Source organism: Mesoplodon mirus (assembly GCF_964341445.2).
Source record: "Mesoplodon mirus genome assembly, chromosome: 19".
Taxonomy (NCBI): domain Eukaryota; kingdom Metazoa; phylum Chordata; class Mammalia; order Artiodactyla; family Ziphiidae; genus Mesoplodon; species Mesoplodon mirus.
Window position 1 is genome coordinate 40,320,766 of NC_138995.1, and position 26,699 is coordinate 40,347,464.

The following is a 26,699-nucleotide window of genomic DNA, read 5'->3' on the forward strand; positions in this document are numbered from 1 at the left end:
CCTCTCCACAGTGACCCTGTGAGACCCAAGCACTCCCTCTGCTAAGCCTGCTCCGACTGTGGGAAGGGGCCCTTGTGACTCCCCGGGCAGCAGGTGGGAGGGATAACCCAGTCTCTCTTCTGCCTCCTGAGACCAAGGTGGGCATCGGGGAAACAGCCACACCTCCGACGGGGGTCCAGAGAGGGTGTCCCGAAAGGACAGGGCCTAGCCGTCCAGTGAGGCCAGGTCTTGTCCTCACCGCACTGACCTGCTGGAGGGTCTTGGGTTTCCTGTCATCCAGCACTCCCTCCGCCAACCCCAGCCTTCAGCGTCTTGGGAGCCCCTCGCTGGCAGGCCCCCCGGGGGCAGAAAGCCGCACAACCACCGAGAAGGAGGATAAGCACGCAGGACAGGTGAGACCAGCACTGAGTGTCCTATGTCCCCTCTGCTCCCCAGGGAGCACCCCAGCCCTGGGCCAGCCATGGCCTTTGTCCTCTTCGGTAGTGTCTTTGCAGTCAGTAGTCCCAGACACCTTCCTCTGGAGGGGAAGACGCAGTGACCGCGGGAGGGGTGAGGGCGGGGTGTGCTTCAGCCCTAAACCCGGAAAGCTGCAGAACTTCCTTGAGCCCCGAATGCACCACATGGGTAAACCTGCAGCAAGCCAGGCCAAGATCTGGACAGATTCTCTCTGGAAACACTTCATGTCCAACAAGAGAAGGTCTGTTAAGCCCCGCTCCGACCCCGGGACGTGGGGCATGTTGTAACCATGGAAACTGAAGGGAAGGCGTTTGAGAAGCTTCTTCCTCGGTGTCTCCCCCAGTGGCTCCTGAAGGTACTGCACCCGGAGGAGAAGTGCTCGCTCTTGTCTCCTCACTTAGGGCCAGGCGGTGCCCACCCCTCACAGCCCCTGCTGCCCGCCTGCTTCTGAGTTGCATGGAAACCTACCGGTTATGAGGCCAAAGCGGGCTCGTCTTGGTGAGCAAAAACAGAGGCCGGTGACAAGGTAAGATGGGGGCTCAAAAGATTTCTTAGAAGAAAAACATGCACGTGTGTTCCTGTGTGTGTGCACATGTGTCTGTGTGTGGTGACCAGATGCTGTATTAATTGGTGTTCCCTATACAATTATGAGTGGCTTTTATTTTCTGTATTTTCTAAATTTCTTTTTTTTCTAAACACCTGCATATTATGAGAAAAAAAAAAAACAAAGCTGTTGACATCGAGCACGAGAGCTTGCAAAATAAGATCTTAAAGTACATATTTCAGAATGTTACAGAAGTTTTCTCTGGGTGATATATGAACGGCCTCCTACTTTTAAAAACGAACTTAAGAAAACCTCTTTGGTAAGTTTTCAGGGGCCTGAGCTTTGAGGACAGCGTCTGCGGGTGACACCCTCCCCACAGGCAGCTCTGCCTCAGGTACTGGCTGGGCCAGTGGCCGACCAGGCTGAGTCTGGCAGCCGAAGACCAGTTTACCCTCTGTGCTCCGCGCTCACCTGCTCAGCTAGGGTCCCGGTAGAGCAGCAGGCAGGTGGGGCTGGCACAGCCATGGGGCCACTGCAGTCAGAGCGGCACGTGTGGTGGAGGCTGCTGGTGTCCTGTGTGCCCGTCCAGGGCACCCGCAGTGTCAGGTGGAGGCCCTGCAGGCATCCCGGGGACAGGACAGGCGCCTCAGCTGAGCCCAGCGCGTGTCAGGCGGCGCACATTCCTCCGAGTCCCCCTTCAGCACGCGGATCGTGGCTGCCAGCAGCTGCCGGTGGCGGCAGGGTGTATAAACCGCCAGCCCCGTTGCTAGAGGTGAGCCGAGGCTGGGTGAGAAGCCGGAGTGCCTTTTTGTGCCTGAACTGTGAGGTCGCACACCATCGCCGCCACCACACAGGTCATCCATCTTCTGTGCAGGCCGCGGATGATGGGGGCCAGGGACTCGGGGCGTCTTGGGGGCTGGCGGCCTCACCAGGAGTGAGGTTTGTTGCCAGAGGGGAGGGGAGGGGAGGGGGCAGGCCTTGAACTGCTCAGCCTTGCAGGGGATTCTAGGGCCACCTCTGGTGGGAGGTGCAGGTGAGAAGCCCCTGGAAGTTTCTGGGGCCCCTCCCCCACAGTATTTCAGTCGAAGCCCCTCTGCCGGCATCACCCCCAACTCCATCCCTGCCGTGGCGCCTGCTGAGAGCCGCAGAAGATGGAAAGTTTATGGTGCTTCTCTTCCCATAGGGAAACAAAGCCACAGACACACATGTTCCCTTAAAAAAGCATGAAAGAAAGGAGAGAATAATAGTGGATGTTTGTTATTGACATGCACATGGTTCACATAGAGATGCTTCACAAGCCTGCATGGGGAGGGGGACTAAGGGCCGTTGTTCGCAGTCATGGGGTCTGGGCTCCCCCCTTCGGCTCTGCTCACAGCGTGCCCCATTCTCCACCAGACTTCTCTTAGAAAAAGTGAGTTGAAGGATAAAATATTCAACAGTTAAGAATTTCAAGGTGGCGACACCGTTGCACTGAAGCACACAGGCCCAGGTACACGGCACGTGCGTTAGAGAAGCTGCGGTGTGGGCTTCGAGTACACTGTGTGCAGGGGGGCAGGAGAGGTTCCGAGACTCACGGGTGGCCCGGTTCCTGCAGGAGCAGCTCCATACTCCGTTCTCAGAAGGTGTGGGCGAAGGCTGCCTTTCCCAGGTGACTGTGTGTGCAGGGCCTCCGGGGCTGCCCAGGCTCAGCGGGAAGGGCAGCAGTGGGAAGGGAGGTTGCCCGCACTGAGCATCCTGACCTCTCACCTCCTCGTCAGGGCAGCCGAGTCTGCAGGTGAAGCAGCTGTGTCTGACCAGTGCCTGAGTGGCCCCTTCTTTGTCCAGCTCTAAAGACCTGGAAGACGTGGGCAGGGAGAGAATAACAAAGGGCGGGGCTTGCACTCTCAGCCAGCCTCTGTGCCAGATTCTGCCTGTGCTTATCTATCAAACCAAAAGACTGGCGCTCCCATCCCATTTTATAGATTAGAAAAGAGGCACAGAGAGGTTGAGCACTTTGCCCTAGGTCACACAGCTGGTGAGGGCAGAGCTGAGAATTGACCCACTATGGTTGGATCTGGAGTCCACATGCTGTGCTGACCCTGAGGGGACAGCAAAGAGAGAGCGAGGGAGACCAGATACCCCAGATTGAGCCAGGCACACAGGCATGCACACATTCATGTACGAGGCCTTCACCTTTGAGGCTACAGAAGTCAGAGGAAACCAGAGAAGAACGAGGAGAGGCCAAGGTAGAATGCCCTTCCAGGGGTTCAGTTCCTGTGGAGACTGGGGCTGCGAGTATGAGCTCTCTGTGGCCCTCTTGGACCCCACTGCTTTCAGTGATAAGGGGGGAATGAGGTACACAGTCTGGGCTTCAGATTTGTATGGAGACAAAATTTATTAAAACAGGAGTCCAAAAAACCATGAAGGGGATTGGTATGAACATCTCCAGGGCAATTAAGAAACTCTCTGCTGTTTATCTACCTTCTCTCTTATAATGAAAGCAGAGGATCTATTTAACCAGTTATTTCTGTGCTCATCACACTCTTAGGGAATGTAAGGGGTCATAGACTTCCTTTGAAGCTCCCTCAGAGCTGAGGTATGCGGTGGCTACATTTATCCTCCCGTGGTTAAGATGTGGTTTATTGGTAATGACTCCCTCACCCTCCCCACAAACATAGGGCTTCTCCCCTGTGTGTGTCCTCTGGTGTCTGATGAGATGTGACTTACGACTGAAGTCTCGCCCACACTCCCTGCAAACATAGGGCTTCTCCCCTGTGTGTGTCCTCTGGTGTCCAATGAGATGTGACTTTTGACTGAAGTGTCGCCCACACTCCCTGCAAACATAGGGCTTCTCCCCTGTGTGTGTCCTCTGGTGTCTGATGAGATGTGACTTACGACTGAAGTCTCGCCCACACTCCCCGCAAACATAGGGCTTCTCCCCTGTGTGTGTCCTCTGGTGTCCGATGAGATGTGACTTACGACTGAAGTCTTGCCCACACTCCCCACAAACATAGGGCTTCTCCCCTGTGTGTGTCCTCTGGTGTCCGATGAGATTTGACTTTTGACTGAAGTGTCGCCCACACTCCCCGCAAACATAGGGCTTCTCCCCTGTGTGTGTCCTCTGGTGTCTGATGAGATTTGACTTTTGACTGAAGTGTCGCCCACACTCCCCGCAAACATAGGGCTTCTCCCCTGTGTGTGTCCTCTGGTGCTGGGTGAGACTAGACCTATCCTTGGAGCCTTGCCCACAGCCTCTGTACTTGACTTTTACAACTCTTGATACTCCTGCCCCCATAAGTAATTTGCCTGTGTCCTCTGGATTCACTTTCTGGCCTGTGCTGGGCCCTGCCTCCATCATTCTCTCATGTGCCCTAGAGCTCCCCATTTGTCCTTTGGGAGAGTAGGAAAAGGCCCTTGAAATCCTCCTCAGCCTTATCCTTTTCAGCAAAGGTTTGGACCTTTCCTTGACCTCTTGACCTTCAGGTTTGTCACTCCAGCTGTGTGGATCAGAATATTGCTGCTGCCGATTTTGATAGTCTGGGCAGGGATCCTGTGGTTGGACGCGGTCTCTTGCAGATGTTCTCGGGAGGACCTGAGACGGGTGACTGTGTTCCACGTGTTGGCTGAGGATTTTCTGACTGGAGAAGGCCAGAGAGCAGGAGCCACACAGATGGATCTTGGGCTTTGGGTCTGCTGAAAGAGGAAGCTTGTGGTCAGGTAGATGGTTTGTCTCCGGTAAGGCCTGAACCACTAATCATCTCAGTATTGACAGCGCAAGCTCTGTCTCCCAGCAAGTGTGCCTTTACAGTCTACTTTTCCATTCCATTTTTACTCACTGTCTTCTTCAGAAATCCAGAAAGCCCGTATCAAGGGCCTTTTCTACCTGTGGCCCTGACTAGGGACCTTCAAGTAGCATCAGAGGCAGCGTCACTCCTTATAGGAGGTGGAACTGCAGTAACCTTTGCCCACATACGAGTATCTGAAAAGTCCTATATCACTTTGTGACAGAGGGGCCACAGGTATTTTATCCTGTTGGGAGAGAACACTCTTGATGACAGGTGGAATCACCCCAAGTGACTTCCTACAAGGGGAAGGAATTTATTAAGTTAGGGGCACTCATCCTGGAGATCTCCAGATGTGGAAGGCAGGGTGGGGAAGTGGTTAGAGCTCCTCATTCACAGGACATATTAGTTGAGCAGCCATTGTGTCTGAATCTCTGTGAGTACGTGGGATTCAGATTGGACAAGACCGAGTGGTCCAGGTCCCACTGACTAAAGGACTCTGGCTCCTGATGCCCCAATTAGGTCATGAATTGCTTCTCTCTCAGTTTTCCATAAAGCGGAAAATGAAAGTACGCCCTTCCTCAGAAAGCCTCACGAATATTCACACCTCATCGATTTCAGTCAGGCTTAGTCCGTTTAAAATGCAGTAGGAAGTCCTGTTTAAAAATACACCCCAGGGCCTCCCTGGTGGCGCAGTGGTTGAGAGTCCGCCTGCCGATGCAGGGGATACGGGTTCGTGCCCTGGTCTGGGAGGATCCCATATGCCGCGGAGCGGCTGGGCCCGTGAGCCATGGCCGCTGGGCCTGCGCGTCCGGAGCCTGTGCTCCGCAACGGGAGAGGCCACAACAGTGAGAGGCCCGCATACCGCAAAAAGAAAAAAAAAAAAAAAATACACCCCAGCTCCTGCCCTTCTTCAGCCAGTCCACTCTCCCCTCTCACCTGGAGATGAACTGACCTCTGAGCGGATTCCCCACTGCTGTCTCTTTTGAAAAAATGGGCCAAAGCATCACCTTAGAGCAGAGAACATGCCCCCTGCAGCTGAAAACCGCGTGGTTTCACGTCACCCAGTGGGACCCCCATGTCTGTGCGTGGAGCACAGGCCCTGAGGCCTCCGTGTTCTGTCCAGCCTGCTTCCTCTCCCTCTGTGCTTCCTTCTCTGACCACCTGCATGGCCTCTCTTTCCTGCCCTGGTGCTGCGGCACTGGCCGTTCCCCTGCCTGGAACACTTTGCCCACAAATGCTGTCTCTGGAGAGTGCCACACCCCACCCCTCCGCTCACATTGATCCAAGGCGCTTTTTCTGGGCTACTTTTCCTCAAAGCACTAATTGCTGTCAGGTATGAGGCACGTGCTGCTCTAGGGCAGTGATTCTGACCGTCCTGTTCAATCTCTATTTCCAGTTCGTGGAGCCCTGTCTGACACAGTGTATGAACTCGTGTGACAATGAACCGAAATGGTGACTGAATGCAAATCAACGTGTACACATATCATCTAGAAACATGGAGGAGATTAAGAAGAAACGGCTAAAGGTGACAGAGCTGGTAGGTGCTCGAAAACTTGTTTTTTTCCTCTAAGCCTTTCAGCCCTATATGATGTTATATATTTTTTGCATGAGGGATTAAAAAAATTAGAAGAAAAAATTTTAATATAAAAAATTTCTGTAAGAGTCAAAGGCTTATGGATCAATTTCTGAAGCATCTTAATTGAAATTTTACTGACTCCAGACTGGAGTTTACTCTGATCAACAGCCGGACCATGAAAGCTCCCCAGGAGTGCTTCTTGCTTTGCGTTGAAAGAGTAGTGGCGCCCACCTCTGCCCGCCGTCGCGAGCTGGCTCTTCCACCCGCTGCCCCACTGGATGCCGAGCTCCTGGCTGTACTCGTCCCCGTACAAGACCAGCAGTTCACAGCCCGGCCTGACCACCCGGCAGGTTCGGTAGAAGATCTGCCTGTGATACTGGAAGGCCACCAGGTTCTGCTCCTCCTCATCCTGGGCACAGTTCACATACCTGGGGTTGGGGCCGAGAAAGGGAAAGAAAGCGCAGGCGATGAGTTCCCTCCACCTGTCAGACCCGAGCCAGTTCCTTGCCTTCGCGGCCTGGTGCTGTCCCCAGCGGCCGCTGCTCCTGCTCGGGAACCTGCTGTTCACACCTTCGACCTTGTCCTGTGAATCCCTATCTCCAGATGCTGTTGCCTGTGCTCATCCAGGCCGGATTGCTTTTCTCTCCTTATGTAATTATCTGTTTTCCAAAGCCCAATTCCAGACCTGTCTCCACCTGGACTGGCCATAAAACCGGTGACCTCTGGCTTCTCTAAACTCTCAATGAAGTTCTGTTTTTATTCCGCAGGACTTGGTGCTTCTAGTTTAGCACACATCCCTCAGCACTCAGCCCCAGCCTACGTTCTCTCGAGAGGCCTGTCTCCAGTCTCCCCACGTGTATCCAGGGCCCCCCATTCACTTGCCTCCCCCTGTAGAAACTTGGAGAGAGCTCTCTGACTTAGCTCGAAACACAGAACAATAGTAGTTTATTCATTTTCTGCCTCCCCTGATGAAAGGAGGGGACCTTAGAGAAAGGGGCTGCTCACAACCATCCTGCAGTCCATTTGTTCCCTGGCTTCAGAACCCAGTTCTCATTGGAACCAAGGCTGGGAAGGTGGCCGCCCTCACAGACTAAAGGTCCCTCACGTCAGGTTATGCTGGTGCTGTGCACTTCTTGAAAAATAGGAAAATTATGATTAAATATTCCTAAAGTCAATTGCTTAATGTCTGTCTGCAGTGTGTCCTCCGTAAGGACATGGGTTATGTGATCTGTTTAAGTTATGGACTCCGTTTTCTAAACTGGGGCATAATAGTAAGTGCTTGATAAGTATTAATTAGGTAAAGAAGTGTTCCTGGTGAATCTAGACTCCTCAAGTTGTTTTCAAGTACCCCAATTTTCTTGAGCACAGAGACGTATTTTGAGGACACATACTATATTTTTATTTCCTATTTTCTGACATCTCTTGAAATGAAAGAGCATTGTATGGAGAAAAAAGAGGGACAGAAGATGTAAAAACCATTGAGGGGGGCAGCCTGAGAAGGAAAGGGACATGGGCTAGAGAGAGATGACTGTCCTCTCTGGAACCTGGAAACCTACTGGACTTACCTCATCCAGTTGGCCCAGGACTTGTCCTTTCCATCCACATACTCGTAGCAATTTCTCCCTTTGGTGATCTGAGTGTCAGAAAAAGAAGTTAAAGGCTTTTTTTTTTTTTTTTTTTGGTGGGAGGTAATAGAAGAATTATTTCACTCTGCTGTCATCAGTGCTCTTCAGCCTCATGGATGCAACTGCCAATCGTGAGCACACAATAAGCTCCTTAATCACCATCCTCACGTCTGAGTCTATTTGTCCGCTCAGGTCGAGGGCCCCACACGGGAGGAGCTGCTTCTTTGTGCCTGTACCACCGTGCTCCCACCTGGCCTCTGATCTTTAAGTTGAAGTTCCGTGTTCATGCAAAGCGCAGTCAGTACACAGAGCTAACCGTGTGGTCCCCATCCACATCCTAGCGTGTTGAAGGTGAGGCCCCCCCACCCACAGAAGGGATGTGGAGGCCAGAGGACAGGGGAAGAGGTAGGTGTTTCTCACCAGCCAGGAGTATCCACTGTTGGCGGCCTCTTCATCTTCTGTGATCCGGCCCTCATAGGGGCCAAAGTGCAGACCCAACGGCAGATCGGATGCTTCGTTCCATACTCCAAGCCCAGCCTCAGGGATGCCTGATGGTCTGATACTTAATCCAGGGGGCAGAGCGAGGGCTGAGCGGTTGGGATGCCCCTTCTCCACTGCACTGTCCTTTACAAATGTAGGGGCCCCGTGAGCAGCACAGCTGTCAATGAAGAAGTTCTGACACTTCTCACAATCTGGAGGCGAGAGCAGCAGGGATTAGGGAAGTGCGTGTTCCTGGTCGTAAAGACCTTCAGAGAGAACCAGGGCGCTCATGTCATTTGGCCTCAATCCTGTACCCCAAGTCACTAGACAAAGGGGATGATTTGGGGACCAAATGCTAAGGTGAGATTATTGTAGCAAGACATAACAGCCTTCTCTGTACTGGGCCAGTGAGGTCACTCACAGAGGTAGTCGTTGTCCTGGGGCTCGCTGACCTCTTGGTACACGTGGACCTTTCTTTCTCGTAGGCTATACATCTTCACTTCAATCTGCTTTGTTCTGCGTTCTAAGTTGCAGAAGAGTAGGTAAGCAAGGTTGGTGGGGTCTGGAGTGTTGGTCCCTATTTTATCAGAAAATGTGAAATACCCTCCCATCAGATTATCGCCTGTCCTTCTGTACACTTTGGTTTTTCCCCCTTTAACTACTGGTTCAGAGGGACCGAGGCTCCACACTGACTACAGACTCCCAGTTCAATGCTAGCTTCCTGTTCTTCCCATTATTAGGTTTAACTTCCCAACCTTTCTACTTAGAAAATGGTTCATTGACACATTTACTCATTCAGAAAATATTTGTTAAGGCACATTACATGTTAGGCATTGAGCAGAGGCCTTAACTAAGAAAGCATGGCCCCTATTATCACAGATGGATTTTTGAACAACGTGTATGTGTCAGTACTTTTATATTCAATTTAATGCTTTCAAACACTATACGAGTTATGTATCCTTATGTTCACTTTAGAGATTAGCAATCAGGACCTCAGAAAACATGTAAGATTTTCCCAAGGCCCCAGTGCTAACTTCAGGTCTCAGATCAGTCCAGCCTAAACTCACGCCTACCCCAAGTCCACCCCACACACCTAGGCCATACTAATCAGCCTTTCTAGAAAAATTAGAGGGACTAAAACCCCAAGTTATTTTCTCTTACCCAGCTTTTGTCTAGTGTGCCGTGCAGAGGTGCTTGCTGCTCCGGGAGGGGGCGCTGGTCTCTGGGCCTGTGCAGGGCCACTTGCCTTCTGCAGTTGCGCTGCTCCTGGCAATTTCTTCAAACTAGATTCATTACTTAATGGCACCGGGGGCACTGCCTTCAACGGGAGAGTCACACAGTAAAAGACAACATGCATTTCTTTAGTTCTTTAGGGCTTATGACGTGTTTTCACATGCATGACTTTAGTTAATACTTCAACAACCCTTGGAAATACCCGGGGCGGGTGGAGTCTGAACACTAGAGCGTAAATAAAGGGCCTAAGTGGGTAGTGAATCAAGACTAGAACCCATATCTTAAGGTTCCTTCCCTTCAACTTTCAAATTTCTCCGTAAAAGTGAGAGCGAGGCAGGGAGAATAATTGGGAAGAATCAACAAAGTCTGGGAAAGAAGCCGAGGGGTAAGGGCTTATAGAAAAAAAAAAGAGGGGGTCTTCTATTAATTAGTGGACCTCTGATGGACGAGGAAATGTGGAAAAGTACAGAGGGGACAAAACACTTCTGGAAAATGAGGTGACAGAGCAGTGAGACTGGGAAGAGAAGAAAGAAATGGTATGGCAGAAACATATTTAGACACCAAAGAAAATGATGCTGAAAGCTGCAGGTGGCCATATCCTAGAGAGAATGTTTGGAATGAGAGTAGCTGGTTCCCATCGATTCTGCTTGAATGAGGCTGTACGACTAGCTAGTTCTCAGTTTCCTGATCCATAAATTGGTATACATGCTAATTCTTAACGTTACAGTGGACATGAAATTTAATAACGTTCACCAAGTTGTTTTGTGAGCTATTGATATTTAATACAGTGTGAATGTGAGAGTCCAGCCCTGCTATCAATTCACCCCCTCAACTGTCTGCCTATTTGAAATCTAGCTCACAGATACTATCTTCAGCACTCCCTGACCCTCTTACTTCTAGGTGAATGTTTAAATGTGGAGTCACTCATTCAGAAAACATCCAGGGGGCCCTCAGGGGGCCTTGAGCTGGGCCTGGGACTTCTGTGAAGAAACGGGTATGGACCAGGCTCTCAAAGCTTGCAACGCAGGGGCAGGCTAAACAAATGATTCCAAACACGAGAGTTGCCTAATTAGAGCTCAGAGGAAGGAGCTGTTACTTCCTCCTGCAAGAATGAGCATTTGAAATCAGTTCCAGAGGGATGAGTTTCTGTTGAAACGCGAGTAACCTATATGAAGTCCTTAAGTTATTTTCTTATTTGTCATTTTTCAATTATCAAACTTGAAGCTAGTCAGGGCTGGGAGATGCTTCCTCTTATTAGAGTAGGAGGAGGCTCTGAGGTTGGGGATCCATCTCCTTCTTCGTCTCGGACAATCCACTCTACAAATTGCCTACAGATCTGTAAGGTTCCCTTAGTCAGATGGTCTTAGCATGTCACTCACTTTGGCGTAGCAGAAAAGAACTGAGGTTGAAATCATCCATCAGATGAATGATATAAAGATGTATGAATAAGACACTGTAAACTTTATAAAACTATGGAAGTTCTACTCAGCTTGTAAGTGTTTTAGAGAAGGAGCTTTGGATGAGATTGCACTACCAGTGATACTGTGATCTCAGGCATATAATCAAACATTTCTTTACCTCAGTTTCTTGATCTATTCAATATAAATGGTGATAGTTACACTACCTATAGGCACTACAGGATTGTTTTAAGGTTTAAAGTGAGTTTATTCATGTAAAATGCTTAAAATAGAGTCTGAAATATTATGAAAATAATGTGAAAATAGAACAACCTACTATTGTTGCTATTCTTATTAACTATAAAAATGATGATGATATCAGACATTGTGCTAAAGAACCATGAAAGGAAGCAGCAGTTTCTAGGATACTCTGTGTATTCTCCTATTCTTACCTTTGATTGGATCCATGAGGAAGGTTTTCTTGTCAACAGGATTTGGGAAATACTTACCTTCTGGTGTTTACTGTGCTCCACTCTGAAGGCCACCCAAGAAGGTTTAACTAAAAGATGATGAGAAATCAGTCTTTTGGTTGGTAAATGTTTCCAAACTCTGGGCATCTGAATTAAGGACACAGAATTCTGAACCAGAGAGTGACAAGTACAAGGATTACCAAAGGGGGGGATGGAAAATGATTTCTGTATCATCAACGCCTATGCTTCCACTGGGAGCATCACATAGTTTTCTTAAAATTAAAAAAAAAATAGACAAAACCTCATCTGTGCTTCATCCTATGTTCATAAAGTATCTAATAAATTTACTTCATGACAAAAATACTCAACAAAGTAGGAATAGAAGGAAATTACCTCAATATAATAAAGGTCATATATGAAGAGTCCACCTCTAACATACTCATTGGTGGAAAAAGTGATCTCTTCTAAGATCAAGAAAAAAGGCAAGGATGCCCACTCTCACCACTTCTATTCAACATAGTACTAGAAGTTCTAGCCAGGGTATTAGATAAGAAAAGGAATCAAAAGGCTTCCAATTTGGAAAGAAAGAAGTAAAATTAGGTTTGTTCACAGATGACATGATTTCATGCGTAGAAAATCTTTAAAATTCCACAGAAAACACTGTTAGAACTAATAAAAGAATTTAGCAAAGTTGCAGGATACAAAGTCAACACTCAAAAATCTTCCTATGCACTTGGGACTTCCCTGGTGGCGCAGTGGTTAAGAATCCACCTGCCAATTCAGGGGACATGGGTTCGAGCCCTGGTCTGGGAAGATCCCACATGCCGTGCAGCAACTAAGCCCGTGCACCACAACTACTGAGCCCGCATGCTGCAACTACTGAGCCCGCGTGCTGAAACTACCAAAGCCTGCGCACCTAGAGCCCGTGTTCCACAACAAGAGAGAAGCCACTGCAACGAGGAGCCCATGCACTGCAAAGAAGAGTAGCCCCCGCTCGCCGCAATTAGAGAAACCCCACATGCAACAACGAAGACCCAACACAGCCAAAAAAAAAAAAAAAAAGAAAACTATTGAGAATTATACTGGAAAACCTATACATCCACCTCCATTCAGTATTATGTCACCATTCTGCCACAACCACTGCGGGTCTTTTAATTTCTATTTCAAAATTCAAAAACAAAATAAAAACAAACAAAAAACTAACCAAGACACAGTGAAGCCACCTGCCAGCACTTACTCCTTTGGTGATGAATTTGGTACTTCTTATTCACATTCAAATTTTTATACATTTACGGCCTTTTAATGTACCTATAAACAATATATATATATTTTTTTTCCAACAAAAGTTCTCATATTTATTACTGAACCAAAGCACTAATGCAGAAACACTGACACAAGGAGAAAAATCATTTTTTTCCCAATGAAACAAATGGATGCATTTGTCCAGATAGTAGTGATGTTTTCAGAGTGATATGGTAAGATGCAAGTGACGTTCCACAGCATAAATACATGTGCCACCTCATGTGTGGCTCCTTATAGACCCAGCTTGCTGCTTCTCCAGTGTCTTCTCTTGGAGTTGTACCTGGTTTTATTACCAGTTTCCTTTTTTTTTTTTTTTTTTTTTTTTTTTTTTGCGGTACGCGGGCCTCTCACTGTTGTGGACTCTCCCGTTGTGGAGCACAGGCTCCGGACGCGCAGGCTCAGCGGCCATGGCTCACGGGCCCAGCTGCTCCGCGGCACGTGGGAACTTCCCGGACCGGGGCATGAACCCGTGTCCCCTGCATCGGCAGGCGGACTCTCAACCACTGCGCTACCAGGGAAGCCCACCAGTTTTCATTTGAGTCCACTGGGGAATGGGACGATTCTCCTTTTGTTTCTTGCCCAGGAATCGCTTGATCGTGAGTCTTGTGAGAAGACATGGTGAGGGGCAGAGTCAACCGCACATCGGATGGCAGAGAAGGGGAGGCTAATTATTTTACATATTTAAAAACTTTATATGGATAGTCTTTTACTGTATAATATTCTGTTTTGCATCTTGCTTGTTTGGTGAAAAATTATGGGGGTTTTTTTGCTAATGCCTGAGATGCAGCTGAGACCTAAACCCAGGTTGGTTTCAGGAAGACACCTCTAAATCTTCCTGGCCCCTCACCTTGCTGCCTTGGAGTCCATTCTTCATCAGAATCCTCAGGGTCATCCACCTGGGGTTTGATGGCCTGCCTGCAGTGACACATGAAAGCTGGCCAAGGGGCTCTGAGACCTGGAAAGAAGCAAAATCTTTGTTCCAAAAGGGAAGAGCTGGAAGGAGGAACAAAGCCCAGAGGCAATGGAAAGTGCCACAAAGTCAGTGTGACTCGGTAGGATGGGCTGGGAGAGTCTAGAACAAGGCAAGAGGTGAGCTCTGCATTGCCAGGGCCAGGCCCACACTGAATACAAAAGAACACAAATTTCCTGCAGGTTAGTCTCCACACAGAAGGGAACTGTGAGCAGATGAAGCCACCTAAGAGAGAGCCAAGCTAACACTGAGACCGAAGACCTGGTTCCCATTTCCCAGGCTCACAGGCACCCAGCATTTCCTGTTACCTATAGTAATCAGTGCTTCATAGTTCTTTTTCACATTCCTATATCGGATTTTTTCCCATTCTCCCATCTCTGTCCATTCTTCCTTGGAGAAGTATGTGGAAATGTCTTTGAAAGCATCTTTGGCCTAGAGAAAATAATAGATTTCATCAGTGACTTACTAATCTAAGTCAGAACTTAGAGCTGGGCCCTCTCCTTCACCTTGTGCAGGGTGTAGCCTGATGCCGCTGGGTGGTCTCTGTGAGAGACAAGGACGAAGACTGTCCTTCCTGACTGTGTCCTGCTTAACTGCGCAAACACTGAGCATTTTCCTAACTCTCCCTGGACACAGAGCAGTTGACGATGCTACAGTGTCCTGTCCCCACCCCCCACCCCGCCCCACCATCTTAGACAGGACCAGGGACCCCCATCCTGTGTACCTTCACAGAGAAGGTCACCCAGCGGTGCAGGCCAGGAGTCTGTGGTCCTCCAGGGACCAGCTCCCTGTCCCTCCTGTAGAGCCGGCTTAGAGCCCGGCTTTGCCTCCTCCACCGCTCACCGTGGGCTTCCACTCTGTTCTCCCAGCATCTCCCTCAGTGCTCTCCTCCGGCCACCTGTCGGTGCTCATGGTCCTGGGACCGCCTCAAGGCCAAGGTGCCTGTGGAAGGAGAAGGTGCTGAGGTAGCCCAGGCCCCTGCCCAGAGCCAGGTCTGTGTTCCTCGGCTGGGGCATCCCGAGCAGGAAGGTGTGAGGACCCCAGCAAGGAGTAGAGGATGTGGAGGGTATTGAAGGGGTGGACGGATCCTCAGCAGCCACGACAGCCCAGCCTAATGTGAACTAGATTCGGTTTCTTTGGTCCCCCTGCAACTCGGCCCCTCGGAGGAAAGGCGCTGGGAGGGCTGAGTCTGTGGGTGTCTGAGGGAGTCCCAAGGAGACCTGGGAGCCCCGGACTGCTGGACTGGGGTCAGCTTGACAAGAAGGGCTCTGTTCCAGCGAGGGACAGGGACTATTTCTCCAAGAAGGGTTTTGGGGATCTCCACCTGGGGACTCCAGAAAAATTTGGGCATAACATGCCTTCTATGTCTAAGGGACAGATCGCTCAGCCTGAGGAGATTTGGGTCACTCCGGCTGAGGGAATTGGGGCTCCTCAGACCCGAGGGGATTCGGGGTCCCTTAGGCTGATGGTATTTGGCGTCTTTTGGCTAAAGGGATGTAGGAGGCGCAGGCTGAGAGAACTTGGCACCTTTGAGCCTGAGGAAATCGGGGGTCTCTCATTAAGGGGCTTTAGGTTCTCCCACACTGAGGGTAGCTGGGGTCTTTGAGGCTGAAGCGGTTAAGAGTTCCCGCGCTGAGGGTAGTCGGTGCCTCTGAGGTTAGGGAAATGTGGTCTCTCTGCGGGTGCTATTTTTAGGGCGCCTAACCTCTAGGGGTTACTCCAGGTATTTGGGGGTGTCAAAGCATTAGGGGATTTTGTATTTCTGTGGGTGAAGGGACTTTGGGTCCCTGAAGCTGAGGAGATGTGAGGTCCCTCAGGTTAGGACCCGGGGTCCCTCCGAGCTGATGGGATTTTGAGCCCCTCAGGGTGAGGGAATCTGGGGCCTCCTAGCCTGGAATTTGAAGGCCTCGGGCTGAGGGTTTATAAGGGTTTCGCAGGGCGTGTTCCTGTCAGTCTCCCCGCTGTTCCCTCGCGTAGCCCACCCCGGCCCGGCGCTCGTTCCACCTCCAACAGCTTCGCGTCCTCCTGAGGTGAGGCGAAGCGAAGGGTGCGGAGGCGGTTGGTAAAGCCCCGTCAGGCACAAGCCACCAATCGGTGCTGCGACTGAAGCGGTCCCGCCAATAGGCGGCCGGGAGGGTGCGGAGCGCGCAGAAGGTCCCGCCCCACCGCTCGGGGATTGGCTGCTCTGGGTCCCGCGCATGTCTGAAAGGAAGCCTCCAGCGCGCAGGCGCAGCTTGGCGGTTTTCAATGATTGTCTTTTCCGCCCGCCGTCAGGCAGCCCGTCTTAATCCTGGAGCCTCAAGTGGGCGGTGGGTCTTTAGGGTGGATGTGGCCATCCAGTGCCCTGAACAAGAATCTTTGCTCCACCGGACTGTAGTCGTGCTCCCGAACTTTCTCCTAGGCCCACCTGTTCCCTTCCTTGTAAAATGCAGTTTGGGCAAGAACTGTTTGGGGTGAGTATTACTTTATTCAGGGGAAAACTAGGTAATTAACTAAAATCTGATGAGACAAAATAAACAACATACGGTCAAAGATTTAAACGCAACAAATGGAATAATAAGTATATTAGAAAAAACACTGGGAGGATTTTAAATCTCAAAGTAGAAGGGGCATTTAGGAGTAATCTGTATGTTTAAGCAATGTAGGTCTAAAAAGGCTTCAGAAATGAGATATAAATAAAACCAAAAAGCCCTGCAAGTGTTTTCCATTAAAATGAGGCATCGGGCCTCCCTGGTGGCGCAGTGGTTGAGAGTCCGCCTGCCGATGCAGGGGATACGGGTTCGTGCCCCAGTCTGGGAGGATCCCATATGCCGCGGAGCGGCTGGGCCCGTGAGCCATGGCCGCTGAGCCTGCGCATCCGGAGCCTGTGCTCCACAACGGGAGAGGCCACAACAGTGAGAGGCCCGCGTACCGCAAAAAAAAAAAATAAAAAAAAGAGGCATCAAATTCGAGGACAATGGATCTGCAGAGGGGGCTTCACAAGATAAAATGGGGAGAGTGTTTCTGCCCCTTACCTAGCTTTGGTCACAGAAACATAACATGATTTCCATGTACTGGAAGCAAGACAACTGACTGTAGAATTATTGTCAAGGTGGGACCACGAGTGCTGGTTGGGGGTCTGGATGGAGAGATGTTACCAGAAAACTGGGTTTGCCTCTTGGTGGGTGTCGAGCCAAAAGACACAACCCAGCCAGAGATTGGGAGAAGGAGGGATTTATTACTTGCAGCAAGTAAGGAGAACACCAGGGATCTTGTCAAAACAGTGTCTCCCCAAACTCCCAAACTGGGAAGTTTTAAGCTATGGGTATATGCAGTTCATGGAGGGCCTTGGGCAGTAGGCAGAGTCCAAGCTTTAGATGATTGAAGTCTTGAGGGTCAGAAGCGGTCACCATCGGCCTCCCTTAAGTTACATTTTATCTGGCGTTGATAGATGATGTAGATATAGATATCTATTCTTTTTCAGATTCTTTTCCCTTATAGGTTATTACAAAATATTGAGTGTAGTTCCCTGTGCTATACAGTAGGTCCTCGTTGATGATCTATTTTATACATAGCAGTGTGTATGTGTTAATCCCAAACTCTTAATTTATCCCTCCCCCTGCCTTTCCCCTTTGGTAACAATAAATTATAAGATTTTATATTCCTCAGAAATGGGGGAGCTGAAAGAGAGGTATCATTTTCAATGGAAAAGCATTCAAAAGAAGATTGAAGCTTCAGCCAAGATTATTAGTTGTACATCCTTGGAAAAAAATCACTTAATTTCTCTAAACTTGACCTGACAAATAAGACAAAAACCCTCCACTGAACTTGCTTATAATCAAGTGATGGAAATATCAAATGGAAGTGTTAGAAACATCTTATTTTACACAAGCGTTATACACTGCTCTACGTTCATTACAGTTTGGTTCACACATCTGTTCACTGAAGTTACAATGTTCTCAAATTCTGTTACTGATCCTCCAGAATGGGCCCCAACGAGGGTCCACTGCCCAGTGTCATTGGAGCCAACAGAACGAGACTGAGTTTGGTTCAGAAGCAAAGGAAAACTTTATATTTTGATCAGAGAATGGACAGGTGAGAGCGTGCACTCCCCCGCGGGCTGTGGGCGGGGCTGCTGTGTAGGGATCCCCGGCAGCCTCAGCGGGAGGGAGGGGGCGGAGCTCTCGAGGGCCGGGTTGGCTGCAGCTCAGGCTCTATGTCGCGGAGTCTGCACGGGGCCCGGTGAGCTGAGGTGTCGACCCAGCCACTCTGCACTAGGAAATCTGGTCTGAAGTGCCGGGTGTGGGACCTCTGCAAGCGGAACCCTAGGAGCACGTGAAATTAGACAAAGCACAAAGGAAAAAAAGGTTAGACTTTATTTTGTTGCCCAGATTCTATTTTTATCTGCCAGGAATTTTTCATGGGCTTTGCCGGTGACAAACCCCTCCTCTGCCTTTTGTCCCGTTCCTCATTCTTGGGGTGCTGAGGGTGCAGACCCCTCTTCTGTAACTGCTTCGTGCTGAGTTGGGAGTCCTCATACCCGGGGGGAGGGGCAGAACTTCTCCCCAGCAGCCTCCAGGTGAGGTTGATTGTCCCCAGGCCTCCTGCCTCACTGCTCGTCCGCCTGAGCACCAGCATTGGAAGTGTTATAGATTCTAATGACCTTTAAGGGTCCAGGAAAGAGATGCGCAGAGACGCTGGGGGGGCAGGTTTTACCCCGTCCCACATTTGCTCGGCGACCTTAGGCTGACGGTTTCTGCCAGCCTAGATGCTCTGACCAGTAGTCTGCGCTTTCTTTAATTAGGCCCCTGAATTAACGTACAAACAGCACCAGGTGTCAGAGCCCTTCCTGGTCAACTCCCAGACAGTCCAGGGCCGGTGGTGATCCAGGACCATGACGGCCACTGATTCAACGGCCTTTTGAAGTAGCCAGGAGTCCAGCCGGTCTCATTGGCCGCCGTCACCGTGTGTCTGTAGGCTTTTCTATGGTGACAGCGTGATATACGGTTCCCCCGCCAAGCTTATTAGCTCCCCTCTGCGTGCAGTAAGTCCTGCAAGCAGTAGTCTGCTCTTTCGGGGCACACTCTTGTTGTTTTCTGAGAGAAACTCCAGGTCAAGTGATGGTCACACGAGTCGTCATGGGGGCCCGTTGCCCCCGGTTGTCTCTCTGGAGGTTGGAGTTGGAGGGCCTCCTCACTCGAGGTCAGTGTGTCCACGGAGCGACCCCTGCAACTTCAGGGCATGGTGGGTGGTTAGGATCACCACGTGGGGTCCTTTTCCCTTAGGAGGGAGCTGGCCTTGCAGGCTGCTGATTTCCAGGTTTTTAGATACTCCCAATATCCTGGCCAGATGGGGTGGCGGGTCCAGCCCTTGGTTACTGAGGTTTCTCCTACCTGGAGGGCATACTTGAGTTGTTCCATTTCAAGTGGTCCCAGTTTTTGCACTAATACTCCAAGGGCGATTCACCTTCTGCCGGGAATGTAAAGGTCAAAGGGTTTAGCTAAATTAGGGAGTTCCAGGGCAAGGGCCTGAATTAACTGCTCTTTTAGATCTTGAAAGGCCACTTCTGGATTCTATTCAAAAGGATCATCATCTTTTCCTTTCAGTATGTCATATAGAGGCCCAGCTATTAGACTGTAGTTAGGGATCCAGATGCAGCAAACCCCGGCCTCCCCAGGAACCCCTAAGCTGTCTTCTAGTTTTAGAAGGGGTAAGGCTGCAAATGGCTTCTTCCCTTTCCTGGGATGGGCTTCTTTGACCTTCTGTGAGAATGAAGCCCAGGCAGGTCACCTTAGTCTGTGATATTTGAGCCTTTTTCTTGGACACCTTCTATCCTTTCTTGACTAGGTAGTTCAGAGGCCTCCTTAGTAGGGCTGGCGATCAGAATGTCGTCTGCATATTGAAGGAGGGTTCCCTTTTCCAGAGGTAGAACTTTTAGGTCTTTAGCTAACGTTTCCCCAAAGATGGTGTGGGAATTTTTGAACCCTTGAGGCAGGACGGCCCAGCAGTATTGATTTTGTTGTATGTTGTGTCCTGCCACTCACAAGCCAAAATTTCTTGTGACTCTGGGACTAATGGAATACAGAAGAAGGCATCATTGAAGTCTAATACAGAATACCATGTCCTGGTGGATGGTAGAATGACCAGCAGGGTGTAGGAATTAGGGACTACTGGATGTATATCCTCAGTGGCTTCACTGACTGTCCTGAGGTCCTTTACCAGGTACCCAGCAGCCCACGGGGCTTTCGTGGTCAGGCCCCTCCCAGGATATGGAGCTCACCTGGGCAGGTACCCAGCAGCCCACGGGGCTCTCGTGGTCAGGCCCCTCCCAGGATTTGGAGCTCACCTGGGCAGGCACCACCGGCAGGGCTGGGCACACAGGAACCGTGCACATAGCCCTCATTGCAGAGCACCCCCAGCTCACCTGTCGCTCAGAGCTGACCCAGAGCACCTCAGAGCAGGACTTGAACTAAAAAACAGCAGCTCCAACAGGTCTGTGACCCTGGGCTTCACTCTGCGCGGCCTCCCTCCACCTGGTCTTCCAGAGGCTTCCACTGCAGCCGGGGCACCAGGCCTCTGTCTCCACCCACCACCCCTCCTCTCCCTGACTCCTGGGTTCTTCTCATTAGGAGAGGGTCTTCTTGAAGTTGTCTCCCACTCATGGACCAGATAAAATGTTTAGAAAACAAGCCAGGGCTGCAGCCCCTTGTCTGTGCTGACTCTCAGGAGCCCACACCTGTTCCTTGGACCTGACTGGTGCAGCAAGGCCCGTTTTCTGCAACTATGAGCCCCTGAAGGACGAGGATTGGCTGACCTGGGCAGCCTGACCCTGCCTGCCAGCTCTCCCCAGGTGTGCCTGGGTTGAGGTCAATCTAAACACCACTCCAGGCAGCAAGAGCCCCTGCAGCTGTGCCTGACGCCATATTCTCTGCCCCGTCAGCAGTGTCAGGGCTGGGCTGGTGGGAGGGAGTGAGGGGCCATGGCTTTGTGGGTGGCCCGGTGTGAGTGGGGCTCTGCTGGACTTTCTGCAGGAGTTGCCAGGCTGCCACCTGCTAAAGAAGAGGATGTGTCACCCATACCTGCCGCTGGAATTTCTCCCCGGGCAGAGGTGAGGAAGGAAAAAAGCAGTGGGGGCCGGGACAGGAGGGGTATCTCAGGCAGGGAAATGGAAAGCTTCCAGAAGAGCGTCTGGGGTCAGGACCATCCTGGCTGGCCTGCAGGCACCAAGTCGGCCTGCGTGCTGTCACTGGTGTGGCTCCACAGCCCTTCCTCTAGGCTTTCAAGTCCTTGTACATATTCAGGTGTTTTACCTGGGAAGGGTGGGAACAGTTCAGCAGCAGCTGGCCTGGGGCTCAGCTCACGTTTACTCACAGACGCCTCGGCACGGTCCCCCAGCTTTGCAATGAGGACGCTCCTTGCAGGGTGGGGGGCGCTGCTGGCTGCATGGGAGACGGTTCACCACCTCTGACCAACTTCAGAATTGTTTACCACTGGAGCAAGTGCCCTGATAGGGTTTTCCTCTGTATAACTGGTAAGTTCTGGGGTGTTTTTTTTTCTTTTTTGGTTCAAGGTAGGTTTTATTCCTCTTTTTTGTATTTATAGATATAAGCATGGAAATAATTCATTCATATAAATATGCCTATGGGAAGGGAAGAACTTTTTTTTCTGTGTTTTTAAAAAAATGTTATTTATTTAAAAAAAATTTAAATTCAATTCAATTTTTTTATACAGCAGGTTCTTATTAGTTATCTATTTTATACATATTAGTGTATACATGTCAATCCCAATCTCCCAATTCATCCCAACCCTCCTCCCCCACCACTTTCCCCCCTTGGTGTCTATACGTTTGTTCTCTACATCTGTGTCTCAACTTCTGCCCTGCACACCGGTTCATCTGTACCACATTTCTAGGTTCCACATATATGCGTTAATATACCATATTTGGTTTTCTCTTTGACTTACTTAATTCTGTATGACAGTCTCTGGATCCATCCATGTCTCTACAAATGACCCAATTTGGTTTCTTTTTATGGCTGAGTAATATTCCATTGCATATATGTACCACATCTTTATCCATTCGCCTGTGGGCATTTAGGTTGCTTCCATGACCTGGCTATTGTAAATAGTGCTTCAGTGAACATTGTGGTGAATGTGTCTTTTTTTTTTTTTGCAGTACGCGGGCCTCTCACTGTTGTGGCCTCTCCCATTGCAGAGCACAGGCTCTGGACGCGCAGGCTCAGCAGCCATGGCTCACGGGCCTAGCCGCTTTGCAGCATGTGGGATCCTCCTGGACCAGGGCACGGACCCGCGTCCCCTGCATCGGCAGGTGGACTCTCAACCACTCTGCCACCAGGGAAGCCCCCCGCAATTGATTTCTAATCTCATAGCGTTGTGGTCAGAAAAGATGCTTGATATGATTTCAATTTTCTTAAATTTACTGAGGCTTGATTTGTGACCCAAGATGTGATCTATCCTGGAGAATGTTCCATGAGCACTTGAGAAGAAAGTGTAATCTGCTGTTTTTGGATGGAATGTCCTATAAATATCAATTAAATCTCTCTGGTCTATTGTGTCATTTAAAGCTTGTGTTTCCTTACTAATTTTCTGTCTGGATGGTCTCTATTGGTGTAAATGAGGCGTTAAAGTCCCCCGCTATTATTGTGTTACTGTCGATTTCCCCTTTTATAGCTGTTAGCAGTTGCCTTATGTATTGAGGTGCTCCTATGTTGGGTGCATATATATTTATAATTGTTATGTCTTCTTCTTGGATTGATCCCTTGATCATTATGTAGTGTCCTTCCTTGTCTCTTGTAACATTCTTTACTCTAAAGTCTCTTTTATCTGGTATGAGTATTGCTACTCCAGCTTTCTTTTGATTTTCATTTGCATGGAATATCCTTTTCCATCCCCTCACTTTCAGTCTGTATGTGTCCCTAGGTGTGAAGTGGGTCTCTTGTAGACAGCATATATATGGGTCTTGTTTTTGTATCCATTCAGTGAGCCTGTGTCTTTTGGTTGGAGCATTTAACCCATTCATGTTTAAGGTAATTATCAATATGCATATTCCTATTACCATTTTCTTAATTGTTATGGGTTTGTTTTTGTAGGTCCTTTTCTTCTCTTGTGTTTCCCACTTAGAGAAGTTCCTTTAGCATTTGTTGTAGAGCTGGTTTGGTGGTGCTGAATTCTCTTAGCTTTTCCTTGTCTATAAAGCTTTTGATTTCTCCATTGAATCTGAATGAGATCCTTGCCGGGTAGAGCACTCTTAGTTGTAGGTTCTTCCCTTTCATCACTTTAAATACATCATGGCACTCCCTCTGGCTTGTAGAGTTTCTGCTGAGAAATCAGCTGTTAACCTTATGGGAGTTCCCTTGTATGTTATTTGTCGTTTTTCCCTTGCTGCTTTCAATAATTTTTCTTTGTCTTTAATTTTTGCCAATTTGATTACTATGTGTCTTGGCGTGTTTCTCCTTGGGTTTATCCTGTATGGGACTGTCTGTGCTTCCTGGACTTGGGTGGCTATTTCCTTTCCCATGTTAGGGAAGTTTTCGACTATAATCTCTTCACATATTTTCTCTGGTCCTTTCTCCCTCTCTTCTCCTTCTGGGACCCCTATAATGCGAATGTTGTTGTGTTTAATGTAGTCCCAGAGGTCTCTTAGGCTGTCTTCATTTCTTTTCATTCTTTTTTCTTTATTCTGTTCTGTGGCAGTGAATTCCACCATTCTGTTTTCCAGGTCACTTATCTGTTCTCCTGCCTCAGTTATTCTGCTATTGATTCCTTCTAGTGTAGTTTTCATTTCAGTTATCGTATTGTTCATCTCTGTTTGTTTGTTCTTTAATTCTTCTAGGTGCTTGTTCTTTAATTCTTCTAGGTCTTTGTTAAACATTTCTTGCATTTCTTTGCCCTCATTCTTTTTCCAAGGTCCTGGATCATCTTCACTATCATAATTCTGTATTCTTTTTCTGGAAGGTTGCTTATCTGCACCTCATATAGTTGTTTTTCTGGCGTTTTATCTTGTCCCTTCATCTGGTACAAAATCCGGTGCCTTTTCATTTTGTGTATCTTTCTGTGAATGTGGTTTTCATTCCACAGGCTGCAGAATTGTAGTTCTTCTTGCTTCTGCTGTCTGCCCTCTGGTGGATGAGGCTATCTAAGAGGCTTGTGCAAGCTTTCTGATGAGAGGGACTGGTGGTGGGTAGAGCTGGGTGTTGCTCAGGTGGGCAGAGCTTAGTAAAACTTTAATCCACTTGTCTGCTGCTGTGTGGGGCTGGGTTCCCTCCCTGTTGTTAGTTTGACCTGAGGCAACCCAGCACTGGAGCCTACCTGGCTCTTTGGTGGGGCTAATGGCAGACTCTGGGAGGGCTCACACCAAGGAGTACTTCCCAGAACTTCTGCTGCCAGTGTCCTTGTCCCCGTGGTGAGCCACAGCCACCCCCGCCTCTGCAGGAGACCCTCCAACACTAGCAGGTAGGTCTGGTTCAGTCTCCCCTGTGGTCACTGCTCCTTCCCCTGGGTACCAGTGCTCACTCTACTTTGTATGTGCCCTCTAAGAGTGGAGTCTCTATCTACCCCAGTCCTGTCGAAGTCCTGCAGTCAAATCCCACTAGGCTTCAAAGTCTGGTTCTCTAGGAATTCCTCCTCCCATTGCTGGACCCCCAGGTTGGGAAACCTGACGTGGGGCTCAGAACCTTCACTCCAGTGGGTGGACTTCTGTGGTATAAGTGTTCTCCAGTTTGTGAGTCACCCACCCAGCAGTTATGGGATTTGATTTGATTGTGATTGTGCCCCTCCTACCGTCTCATTGCAGCTTCTCCTTTGTCTTTGGATGTGGGGTATCTTTTCTGGTGGGTTCCAGTGTCTTCCTGTCAATGATTGTTCAGCAGTTAGTTGTGATTCTGGTGTTCTCGCAAGAGGGAGTGAGCGAACGTCCTTCTACACTGCCATCTTGAACCAATCTCCACTGGTGGGCTCTTAATTAGCAATGTGAATGGTAATGTTAAAGGTCCTGAATCGGGATTGAAATACTTACTCCCCACATGGACAGGTTTAAGAACCTGGAGAGGCCATGTGCAGACAGCACCCTTAGGGCTTCTGACTTGACCCCTCAACAGTCTGGTGTCCAGCCACTGCTTTAGGATTTCTGGGGGCCAATGCTGGCTCTAAGTGTTCCATAATCCAGCCTCTGTCTGCCTTTAGTGAGATCCACATCTCCAGGATCCTACAGAGCAGGGTCTGTGTGACCGTTCTGTGGCTTCTCTAACAAATGACTACAAGCTGCATGGTTTAAAACCACAGGAATTCATCCTCCCCCAGTCCTGGAGATCAGACATCTGAGATCAGGGTGTTGTATGACTGAAGTCCCTCCAGAGGCTCCAGGATATGGTTCTCCCTGCCTTTTCCAGATTCTGGGGGCTCCAGGCTTCCCCAGGCTTGCAGCTGTATCCCTCCTGTCTCTGTCTTCACGTGGCTTCTCCTGTGTCTGGATCTCTCCTCTTGTCTCTTACAAGGATGCTGTCATTAGATTGGGGGCCACCCTAACCCAAGATGACCTCACCTCGAGATCCTTAACTACATGTACGAAGACTCTTTTCCCAGATATGGTCCTGTTTACGTGTTCTGGGGGGACACATCTTTTGGAGCCACCATTCAACCCATTATCTGTGTATAAAATAACCCTAATTTTAGGAGATTATCAAGGTCTCATATAGACTGGCACAGACAACAGCCATGTGGGTGGGGGTCTGGTGACGATGAGGACCCTAGAATCACCAGGAAAGGATCAAGGCCTGGCTTCATCAGAAAGTGAGCTCTTCCACCATAGGGCCCGTGGAAACAGCCACTCCACTCTGTCCGTGGAAAGGGACCCAGTGCCAAGTCCAGAAGTGGCTACCTTGCAAAGCTGGCTCCTCTGGGATTTCATCATCAATAGCATCATGTAACCAATAACTACGGGCTTGGAGGAATCGCTTTCTGGTACGTGATGACAGCACTGTCACTTTAGACACAGCAAGCCTAGAATAGGAATGTTTGAAGGAGAAGAGTTTGGGAGATTGCGAAGCTTGGTTGTCAAGGAAACTGAGCAGGTTTTTCAAGGTTGTCCGAGAAACTTCTCTCTTAAACTGAAGGCAGGGCTGGGAGAGCTGAACTCCAGGGATCTTTTAAAGGGGCTGCTCTGAAGCACCGTCACCTGAGTGGTGGTCTCAGCGTGAGCTGGGGTTTGCAGAGTGTGAACAGATTAAGCCTGACTTTCTGTGACAGCCGGGGAGGGGTTTGTAAAGCACCTTGGCTTTTAGAGCAAAGGTTTGTTGCTGGAGCAAAGTGTCTCCCAAAAATGGGCTGAAGCTGAAGATGTCTCTGTCCCCTTCTTGTAAGAGTCCAGGGAAGTTGGGTGTTGGGGCACAGTCTCTGTCACCATTGTTTCTCCTCTCTGCTTCCAGGTGAGGGCTCTAGCCAGCAGGGTGGGGTGACCACAGGGGCATGATGCCCTCCATCCTAGGATGCAGGCTGGCCAAGCCCCTCACCACCTCCACCCCTTCCCCTTGGTAACACGAGACACTGGGTCCCAGCTGCAAGGAATGGGAAGGCTGGGAGGTGCAGGGTAGCCGTGAACAGGAAAAAGGGAAATGGGTTCTGATGGGCAGCTGTGCGGCTCTGCTGTGAGGGTCACCTGGATGGTAGCGCACAGACTCTGGGGCCTGTGAAGCTTCGATGCTTTGTGGTTCTGGAAATGCTATAGGAGACGGTCCACAGCAGGTGAAGCTAATGCCCTCAGTGGAGGTGGTGAAGCCAAAGATCTGCAGTTCAGACTGAAGGTGCCAATGTACCTACAGGACAAAACCATCTCGTGTGAATGGCCTTCAGGCACGTTTAACGTGAGTGCAGTCATGTTAATACCTAGCA

The 26,699-nt window shown here is 49.6% G+C and overlaps 2 protein-coding genes across 2 annotated transcripts in view; one reads left to right on the forward strand and one right to left on the reverse strand.

The window, feature by feature from the left end:
* The window catches only part of LOC309794320 (dynein regulatory complex subunit 4-like), an 86,153-nt gene extending 63,780 nt beyond the window's left edge, over positions 1-22,373 (forward strand). The window contains exons 15-20 of the mRNA XM_082605642.1: positions 281-982; positions 4,463-4,696; positions 6,161-6,301; positions 17,781-17,891; positions 20,828-20,904; positions 21,970-22,373. The gene's annotated coding sequence lies outside the window, so the exon portion shown is untranslated. The remainder of the gene's footprint in view (positions 1-280; positions 983-4,462; positions 4,697-6,160; positions 6,302-17,780; positions 17,892-20,827; positions 20,905-21,969) is intronic.
* Positions 1,603-9,013, reverse strand: LOC309794762 (histone-lysine N-methyltransferase PRDM7-like; the record flags this gene model as incomplete). Its single annotated transcript, XM_082606651.1, has 6 exons — positions 8,867-9,013; positions 8,386-8,657; positions 7,906-7,973; positions 6,487-6,768; positions 2,575-2,834; positions 1,603-1,766 (listed from the first exon to the last, which is right to left on the reverse strand). The coding sequence occupies exons 1-6, from the start codon at positions 8,937-8,939 to the stop codon at positions 1,603-1,605; spliced, it is 1,119 nt and encodes a 372-aa protein (XP_082462777.1). The 5' UTR covers positions 8,940-9,013.
* Positions 22,374-26,699: the final 4,326 nt, after the last annotated feature.